General features: G+C 40.6%; 1 protein-coding gene across 2 annotated transcripts in view; it reads right to left on the minus strand.

Moving 5' to 3' along the window:
- The window catches only part of pygl (phosphorylase, glycogen, liver), a 116,880-nt gene that overhangs the window by 22,603 nt on the left and 84,171 nt on the right, over positions 1 to 10,106 (minus strand). For both annotated transcript variants that reach the window (XM_043697625.1, XM_043697624.1), the window contains 3 exons: positions 8,289 to 8,390; positions 8,045 to 8,192; positions 6,888 to 6,946 (listed from right to left, as the gene is read on the minus strand). In XM_043697625.1, coding sequence (XP_043553560.1) covers positions 6,888 to 6,946; positions 8,045 to 8,192; positions 8,289 to 8,390 — 309 coding nt within the window. The remainder of the gene's footprint in view (positions 1 to 6,887; positions 6,947 to 8,044; positions 8,193 to 8,288; positions 8,391 to 10,106) is intronic.

The raw sequence follows: 10,106 nt of genomic DNA on the forward strand, positions 1-10,106 counted from the left end.
CACTTCCCTCCAAGGCCACAAGGGATCCTTCAATATCCGTCAGAAATTCACCTGCACATCCACACACATCATTTACTGCATCCGCTGCACTCGATGTGGCCTCCTATACATTGGGGAGACAGGCCGCCCACTTGTGGAACGTTTCAGAGAACACATCTGGGACACCCGCACCAACCAACCCAACTGCCCCGTGTCTGAACACTTTAACTCCCCCTCCCACTCCGCCAGGTTCTTGGCCTCCTCCATCGCCAGACCATGGCAACACGATGCCTGGAGGAAGAGTGCCTCATCTTCCGCCTAGGAACCCTCCAACCACAAGGGATGAATGCAGATTTCTCCACCAGCTTCCTCATTTCCCACCCCCCCAACGTTTCTCAGTCCCAACCCTCAGACTCAGCACCGCCTTCTTGACCTGCAATCTTCTCTCCGCCCCCACGCCCTCTCCAGCCTATCATCCTCACCTTAACCTCCTTCCACCTATCGCATTCCCAACGCCCCTCCTCCAAGTCCCTCCTCCCTACCTTTTATCTTAGCCTGCTTGGCACACCCTCCTCATTCCTGAAGAAGGGCTTATGCCCGAAACGTCGATTCTCCTTCTCCTTTGATGCTGCCTGACCTGCTGCACTTTTCCAGCGACACATTTTTAAGCTAGGATAAACTTGTCAAGGATACTTAAGGGGTTGATGGTGGATAGGCAATGGCAGACATTTAAAGAACACATGGATGAATTTCAGTAATTGTACCTTCTTCTCTGGCATAAGATTGAAATAAGGAAAGTGGCTCAACCATGGCTCACAAGGGAAATCAAGAATAGGTTAAGCAAAGGTTTAAGCCAACAGGGTTAAGCCAAAGAGGAGGCATAGAAATTGGCCAGAAAAAGCAGCAAATGCAAGGACTAGAAGAAATTTAAAATTCAGCAGAGGAGGACAAAGGGTTTAATTTGGAAAGGAAAAATAGAATATGAAAGTAAGCTTGTGGAAAATTTAAAAACTGACTGCAGAAGCTTCCACACGTATGTGAAAAGAGAAAGGCTGGTAAAGACAAATATAGGTCCCTTGCTGTTAGAATCAGGTGAATTTATAAAGGACAACAAAAAGATGGCAGACCAGTTGAACAAATACTTTGGATGTGTCTTCACTAAGGAGACACAAATAATCTTCAGGCAATGCCAAGTGATGGAGGATCAAGCATGAAGGAGGAACTGAAGGAAATCCCTATTAGTCAGAAAATGATATTGGGCAAATTGATGGGATTAAAACCTAATAAGTCCTCAGTGCCTAATGCTCTGCATCCCAGAGTACTTAAGGAAGTGGTCTTAGGAACAGTGGATGCATTAGTAATCACTTTCCAGCATTCTGTAGATTCTGGAAGAGCTCCAATGGATTGGATGGTAGCTAATATAACTCCCCTCTGTAAAACACGGAGAGAGAAAATGGGGAAATGTAGGCTGGTTAGCTGATATTAGTAGTGAGAAAAATGCTGGAGTCAGTCATTAAGGATGTCATAACTGAGCATTTGGAAAGTGGTGACAAAATTGTTACTTGTCAGCATGGACTCACGAAAGGGAAATTATGCTTGAAAAATCTTCTGGACCTTTTTGGGGATGGGACCAGTCGATTGATAATGGTAAATCAGTAGATGTTGTGTATCTGGATTTTCAAAATTTGGAGATGCAGGTGTTGGACTGGGGTGTACAAAGTTAAAAATCACACAACACCAGGTTATAGTCCAACAGGTTTAATTGGAAGCACACTAGCTTTCGGAGCGCCGCTCCTTTATCACAACCACCTGATGAAGGAGCGGCGCTCTGAAAGCTAGCGTGCTTCCAATTAAACCTGTTGGACTATAACCTGGTGTTGTGTGATTTTTAACTTGGATTTTCAAAAGACTTTTGACCAGGTTCCACACAAGAGATTTATAAGGAAAATTTAAGCTTATAGTATTGGATATAATGTATTGACATGAATAGAGCACTGATTGCCATGATGTTGAGGTGCTGATGTTGGACTGGGGTAGACAAAGTTAAAAATCACACAAGACCAGGTTATAGTCCAACAGGTTTATTTGGAAGTACAATCTTCCAGAGTGCTGCTCCTTTGTCAGGTAGCTAGTGCAGCATGATCCAATGATGAAGGAACAGCACTCTGAAAGCTTGTACTTTCAAATAAACCTGTTGGACTATAACCTGGTGTTGTGTGATTTTTAATAGAGAACTGAGTTGGTAGGCAGGAAGCAGAGTATTGGAATAAAGGGGTCCTTTTTAGAGTGGCGGGCAGTGACGAGCGGAGCGCCATAGGGTTCAGTGCTGGGACCTCAGCTGTTCACATTATACATTAACAATTTGGATAAAGGAGTTGATTGCCATATCTCCAAATTTGAAATTACACTAAGCTGTATGGCAGTATGTGCTGTGAGGAGGACGCTAAGAGGTTGCAGGGTGACTTGAACAGACTGGCTGAGTGGGCAAATACTTGGCAAATGCAATATAATGTGAATAAATGTGAGGTTATCCACTTTGGTCACAAACACAGGAAGGCAGATTATTATCTGAATGATGGCAGTTTAGGAAAAGGTGGGGTGCAATGAGACCTGAGTGTCATGGTGGAACAGTCGCTGAAGGTTGGCTTGCAGGTGCAGCAGACATTAAGGAAAGCTCAATGTGAGCTTTCTCCTTCATTGTGAGGGGATTTGAATATCAGAGTAAGGATATCTTGCTGCAGTTATACAGGGATTTGGTGAGGCCACACCTTCAGTATTGGTCTTCTAGTCTGAGGAAGGACATTTTTGTTATTGAGAGAGTCCATTGAAGGTTTACCAGACTGATTCCTGGGATGGCAGGATTGACATAAAAGGAAAGACCGGATCAACTGGGCTTGTATTCACTGGAATTCATAAAAATAAGGGGGGGATCTCATAGAAACATAAAATCCTGATGGGATTGGAAGGAAGTTCCCAATGTTGGGGAAGTCCAGAACTAGGGAATCACCATCTAAGAATAAGGGGTAAGCCATTCAGGACTGAGATAAAGAAGAATTTTTTTACTCAAAGTTGTGAACCTGTGGAATTCTCTCCCACAGGAAGCTGTTGGAACCAGTTCATTAGATACATTCACAAGGGAGCTGGATGTGGCCTTTGTGGCTAAATCCATCAAGAGGTGTGGGACCAAGGTGGGAATGGGATACTGAGATTGCATGATCAGTCATGATCGCATTGAATGGTGGTGCAGGTTTGAAGGGCCGAATGGCCTACTCCTGCATCTATTTTCTATGCACAACCCTCCCAGAGAAGAAATTCCTTAAATTGGTGAGCCTCTATTCTGAAACTATGCCCCCTAGTCCTAGGCTCTCTGAAGAGGGGAAACATCCTATCAGCATTTACCTTGCTAAGCCCCCTAAGAATTCTATATGCTTCAATTAGATCATCTCTCATTCTTCTAAGCTCCAGTGAGTTAAGTTCCAACCTGTTTATTCTTTGCTCATAAGTCATCCCTCCATAGGAGAGATCATCCTTATGATCTTCTCTGAACTCCCTCCAATGGAATAAAATCTTTCCTTAATTAAGGGGACCAAAACTGCACACAGATTAGGTTTCACCAGCATCTTGTACTGCTGCATTAAGATTTCCCTACTCTTATACTCCAACCCCCTTGAAATAAGGGCCAACATCCCAATAGCTTTTCTGATTACCTGCTGCATCTGTGAGCTAGTTTTCTATGTTTCATGTACAAGTATCCCCAAGCCTCTTTTTGTTGCAGCTTTGTGCACTTTTGTCCTTTAAATAATATCCTGTTCTTTTGTTTTCCTTTCCAAAAACTCTCCATTTGACAAATAATTTTTCCACTTACTTAATCTATCAATATCTCTCTGTAAAATGTTTGTATCCTTCACAACTGCCTCTCCACCTATTTTTGTCATCTGCAATTCTGGCTACAGTACATTCACTTCCTTCCAAGTCATTAATATATATTGCAAACAGTTGCGATCGCAGCACTGACTCTTATAGAAGCTCACTGTTATGGGTCACCATCATGAGAAAGAACCCTTATCTCCAGACACTGTTTCCTGTCCATGAACCTAGTCTCTAATAATGACAATATACATGCCGACTGTGGAGTTAAAGAATGATCTCAGAGCTTGGATGCAGTGACTGCATTGGCAGCAGCAAATGGGCCCAGCGCGGACTCATGCCAGCAGCTTTGGAGGCAAATTTGTGTTCCTGGCAGCTTCTTCATTGACGAGGCAATCCTAGCATCAACTCATGGCTGCTGTGGCGGAGGCAAGTTTGGGTTCCTGGCAGTGTCTGTGTCCAGTGCAGATTCATGGAGGTGGAGGTGAGTTTGGAGTACAAGAGGAGTGCAAGACCTGGTGGTATCGGCAGTAGCTGGATGGGCCCGAAGCAGACTCATAGCAGTGGTGAGTTTGGGCCAGTGTATTGCTGAAATCCCATAAGGACTTATAGTAGTGAGGGTGTAAAGGAGGCAAGATGGTGCCAAAGAGTGGCAATTTTCATTCCAGCGGCAGCGGCATGGCAAAGGGAAACAACAGGAGGTGCAAAATTGGTGGGGGCACAAAGTATACTGCTGAATTCTGTGATATCCACTTAATACTGAAGTGTTTTGAAAAGGCACGTGGTAAGGTGGGGCAAAAACCAAAGGTGAGAGAAACTACAGGAGCATGGTAGGTAATTAATGAGGTTAGAGTTGAGAGTGTGGTGCTGGAAAAGCACAGCAGTTGAGGCAGCATCCAAGGAGCAGGAGAATCGATATTTCAGGCAAAAGCCCTTCATCAGGAATTAATGAGGTTAGTTTGCTAAGATCTGGGAAGAGAACATGTTAGGCCTTCCCCTCCAAAACTCTCTGCAACTCATACTTAGTCAAAAAATAACCATAAGATTCAGCTCAAAGTATGCTATAGGTACATCAATAGTAAAAAGCTGTTGAATGCGGAGTAGGAATGAATAGCAAGAGGGCAAGGAAACCTCAACGATAGGGGATCTCCCTACTACTGCAATTTTAATCCTCCATCAGGTCCGTTGAGGACTTGTTTTGGCATTGTTTGGTTCCTCCACTTTGACTTTACAATTATGATCACCTTACCAGAAGTTGAAAACTCCTGACAGCATCGTTCTCAGGATCGACGGAACACTTAAACTTCTCCATCCCAGCAAGATGGCAATCATGGAAAAGGGTGATCAAAGGAAATTTAATAAGGAGTTGATTTATAGCTGAAAAGAAAGTTCAATACTTTGGGAGGAGAGAGAAAGGCACTGAGTGAATTGTTCCTTCAAAGAGCCAACACTGACATAATGGGTTAAATGGCCTCCTTCTATGCTGTGACTATTGTGATTCTACAGTAATACATAATCAAATTTTCAAAAGTTAAAGCCTACAAAAAATTGAATTTACAGCTTTGCTATCAAATCTTAATTTCAAAGCATAACATTTTCCAGGGAGTGCCAATAAAATCAAATGCCCCCTTATTATATCACATTTTGTGCCAGCTAACTTAATTACTCTATCTTTAAGTTAGTATTCCTACAACGTGCTTCCTAAGTTAGATAAGGTTGCCAGGTCCTTTCCTAGTACAAAGGAAGGAAAAGTGATGTCTGATTCTAAGAGATGCCAATTTATCCGTTCAGTGTCTTCTTCCTGTTATCTGGAATACTTTGACCAGAACTGAGTAAAAATGTTAAACAATTCCATGGGTAGAATTACACCAGATATACTGGCAAAATAACACAAACTTTCAGAGGTAGCACGCAAAAGAAACTCATCCATGTCATAACTGCATTAGGGATACCTTAAAGCAAATAATTAATCAAGGTAGGTTTGGGACTGGAATGAAGAGCTTAAATGGGATGAAGTGGGATTCTGGCAAGGTTTAATTAAAAATTGACATGTTTGGGGTGGGAGGTTTTGAGAGGTGAATTTTATTTTATGCCATAGATTTGTGATGGCACCCTAAATAATACATTTTATCTTTTTGATTCTCAAAATGAGTGCAAATTCCAAAACAACTATCAGTACCTCTAACATTATAACAATATTTTTCATCAGATACAGTAAACAACCAGTTTTTGAAATTAAACTACAAGCGTACAAGTTGTGGAGGGTACTTAAAGAAGAATATGCATGTCCCAAATTATGTTTCTCCAACAATCTGCAAATTTCCATTTAATTTTAACCTTGATGAATTATAAATTCCACTGCATGACTGAGCCTCATATTTGGACTGATCCATACTTTGTCAGCTAGGTGGCTGGAGTCACAACACATCTGTTATTCCCTGATGGGAGGGGAAAAAGGTGGAAAAGGAGTAGGGTTCCTTTTATCAGGAAGAGTACTTTTCTAGATCTTGAGTAAATATGGACCTGAACAGCTGTCCATCAAACAAATGAAACAAAAGACAACTTGCATTTATACTGTGCATTTCATGTCCACAGGGTAACTGCACCCATAATCAATGAAATATCTTTGAAGCGTGATCCATGCTGTTTTGTTATGAAATAAAATAGGCAATTTGTGCACAGTATGACCTCTCAACAGTATTAAGATAAATGGTCTGATTATTTGTTTTAGTGATGTTGGGTCAACTTCTACATTGATAGTGAAGTTTCACCACTGGAGCCAAAAGTGAGAGTCAACATCACTTCAGTGGGTTGCAGGAACCTGAAATAAGGTATCACTGTTCCTACAGCTCTTCCTCAATTCAGCACAGAACTGTGATTCAAGGTGCACTCAATCATCTGATGCAGATTCCAAAACTCATTGTCTGAGCTTGCTCGTAAAGAATTAAAGTTTGAACAATGTACAATGCATAACTTAATACACTGCTTCATTTGGAGATTGGGAAGAAGCTGCAGAAATAAGGAAAGGAAATAAATCTTACCTTGCCACCTATCATAACAGTTCTTTGAACAAAATTCTTGTTCGGTTCTTTTTTAATTCCTTACATAAAATGTAAATCAATGTTAACAATGTAAATAGAGAAAAACGTCACTGTTACATTTAAGAACTTGTACATGATTGTATTAGTTATATAGTCATAGTTACCAAACCAGGTTTTACAAGTCTTGGAAAATAACATTATTCATATTTTAAAACCATTGCATACACATGTTGGTTAGAGGCTGCTCACACATAAAGACAATAGCTGTGAACTGGGGTTACTTGAGCCCTAGCTACTGGCTTGAGATATTTTGAGCTGGTTCAGCTCTGAGGGATGACTCAGCTCATTTGGTGGAAGACTAATGAGGGTAATCCAAAAGGTGTCCTTGCAGTGAGCCTATAGAGGAAAGATACCAGTCTCAGATGAGCTGAGAACCATCAGGAATAAGATGCCACAGTTCAGGAAGATAAGGAAAAAGGATAAAAATGAAGAATTTTGGCATGCCATCAGCAAAAACTCTGGAAAGCAACGTTCGCAAAGTGTGGAGAGGACACCCAGACCTAGGAGAAAAACATCTGGCCAGCATAATCTGCTATTCTTGGGTATTAGCTTTTATTTTTGTTGACTGTTCCAGGAATATCAAACTTTGTGGGTTGTGCTTTTGAATTTTAGCCTTGTTTGAATTGCATGCCTGCTGTTAACTTTCTCCTAACCAAATAGTGTGAATTGCACGTCTGTTTTAACGAAACTAATAAATGTGATACAGACTCGACTCTTGTCTTCCTTATGCCAAGTCAATAATTGTTGCCGAGGGCGGTAACTGGGCAACACATCAATATGGTAAACAATCCACTTCTGGTGCATTTCAATTGTGTGATTTAGGTCAGAGGTTGAAATGTTCTGCACCTTTTTCATGTCTGAATATTATGGGGAAATTGGATTACATTTCACTACTACAGGATTAAGAGAACCATTCAAATTTGACTTTCCTATAGTGTGTGGAAGGTACATAAATTCAGGAAGATATTGACTTCACAATTACATGGAACAAGGGTACTTCCAAGCATGAACGACCCTCTAAGAGCTATTAAGAGCCGAAACCACAACTAAAGTTTCAACAATAAAGACATAAATTTGGCTAATAAATTAGGACTTACGGTTGTACATAACAATAACATAAAGGCAGTTCATCAACTGCCTTTTATATTCATGGATTCGCTTCACATGCACATCAAACATGGAAGATACATTGATCTGGATTCCATAGTCCTTTTCTAGTAGAGAAGCAAGCTTGACTTTATTCCCCTGTTGACACAGTATGGAAAGTAAAATTATTTCTGTTTATGCAGTTTTTTAAAAATTGTGCAAAACAAAGAATTTATAACATTAAAAATACTATACCTGTTTTACTGAAGCAAGGTCACGAATGAACTGATCATTATTCACATAGGCATGTAACTTCTGCAACTGGCTCAGATCCTTAATATAGTCCCCTCCTATTTTCTGTATGATATTAAAGCTGGTTACTAAGTTGCTTCTAAGTTTATAATACATTCATATATTCTATACATTCCTAAAAAGACACAATACAATTCATTCAAGCAGTTCCTTTGCTTTAAAATATGCTATTATGAGGTAGTGTTATAAACAAAAGTTTAAGTTTATGAATTTAATTAATTAGGCTGGAAAGTGATCTTAATATGGACAGCTTTTTTTTTAAACTGCATAGACATGACAAGCTGAATTGCCATCTTCTGTGCCATAAATTTCTAAGATTGCATAACCTTTCATTTGAAGACTTCCTATTGATTCTTGTCATGCTCTACCTTTTGCATATGACTGTACAAAAATTGAGTTGGGTGGAAGGAAAAGAAGTTGGCTGTGGGGAGGGAAGAGACTAACCTACTGCCACTGACCTTTCAAAATTAGTTCAAGGAATAATCTTCTTTGAGGGTATGTGCAATGCTGTAAGAAGTGGTGTTTTGTATGTTTCAACTGTGTTTGCTATAAAGATGGCCACCAAGTATTTTTATACAAGGAGTACTTTGTTAATGGACAGGTAGTTCAGAGGTCTTGACTAATGATGTGAAGGTAATAACGATGTGAAGATGTAAGCTCAAGTCCTACCACAGAACCTGGAGAATTAAAATTCAGTTAACGGAATTAATCTTGAATAAAAAAAACTAGATCCAGTAATAATGACTACATACCTATCATGATGTTGTATTAACACTACTAGTTCACAGACATTCAATTTGGAAGGAAATCTCACATCCCTTGTCAGCCTGCATGTAAATGTGACTCCAGTAATGTGATTGACTCTTAACTAAGCTCTGAAAATGCCTTGCAAGCCACTCAAGATGGCAACTGCCAGCAACCTACATCCCATGAATGGTGAAAAAAAAATCTTGTTCTCATTCAGTCCTTAGGTTTCTACTGCCAAGTTCAATCTAAAAGATTGCTAAGTGCCACCAGCTGCTTAACTAGAATCAATTTGAAACATGTTTATGAAATTAAAAAAGATTCACTGACAATTGAAAAGTTAAATTGCAAAGTATAGAGGGTTAGAAACTATTGAGCTCTGGTTTTTGGGTGTAGAATTTATGATTTGCAACCTATCCACATTGATTTTAAATTAAAAGGGTAGCAGATAAAACCAATGCAGCCACTTCAATTTCATGAATCGTTGCCAAGCTGCATTCCTCCCTGTAGCATTGTTGGATGCTACTGAACATTCCAAGGCAGTCTTCCCCCCCACCATGAAGCAGCATTACACCAGCTATGCTGTAGTCACTGCTGTAGCACTGCATCATGGCAGTGGATTATGCATTAGACCATGCCCTCAAGTCATGCATTAAGGAGATGGACATGGGTGATTAATTTTTACTTTATTGCTGATGTGACACCTGAATAAAGTTTTTGAGTGAAGGCTTTTTCTATTAACCTTTATAACAGGGGAAGGGGTCATCAGCTAGTGTAAAAATCAACTAGGAGAAAGTGAGGACTGCAGATGCTGGAGATCAGAGCTGAAAAATGTGTTGCTGGAAAAGCGCAGCAGGTCAGGCAGCATCCAAGGAGTAAGAGAATCGACGTTTCGGGCATAAGCCCTTCTTCAGGAATGAGGAGGGTGTGCTAAGCAGGCTGAGATAAAAGGTAGGGAGGAGGGACTTGGGGGAGGGGCGTTGGGAATGCGATAGGTGGAAGGAGGTTAAGGTGAGG

This window comes from Chiloscyllium plagiosum, chromosome 10 (genome assembly GCF_004010195.1).
Source record: "Chiloscyllium plagiosum isolate BGI_BamShark_2017 chromosome 10, ASM401019v2, whole genome shotgun sequence".
Taxonomy (NCBI): Eukaryota; Metazoa; Chordata; class Chondrichthyes; order Orectolobiformes; family Hemiscylliidae; genus Chiloscyllium; species Chiloscyllium plagiosum.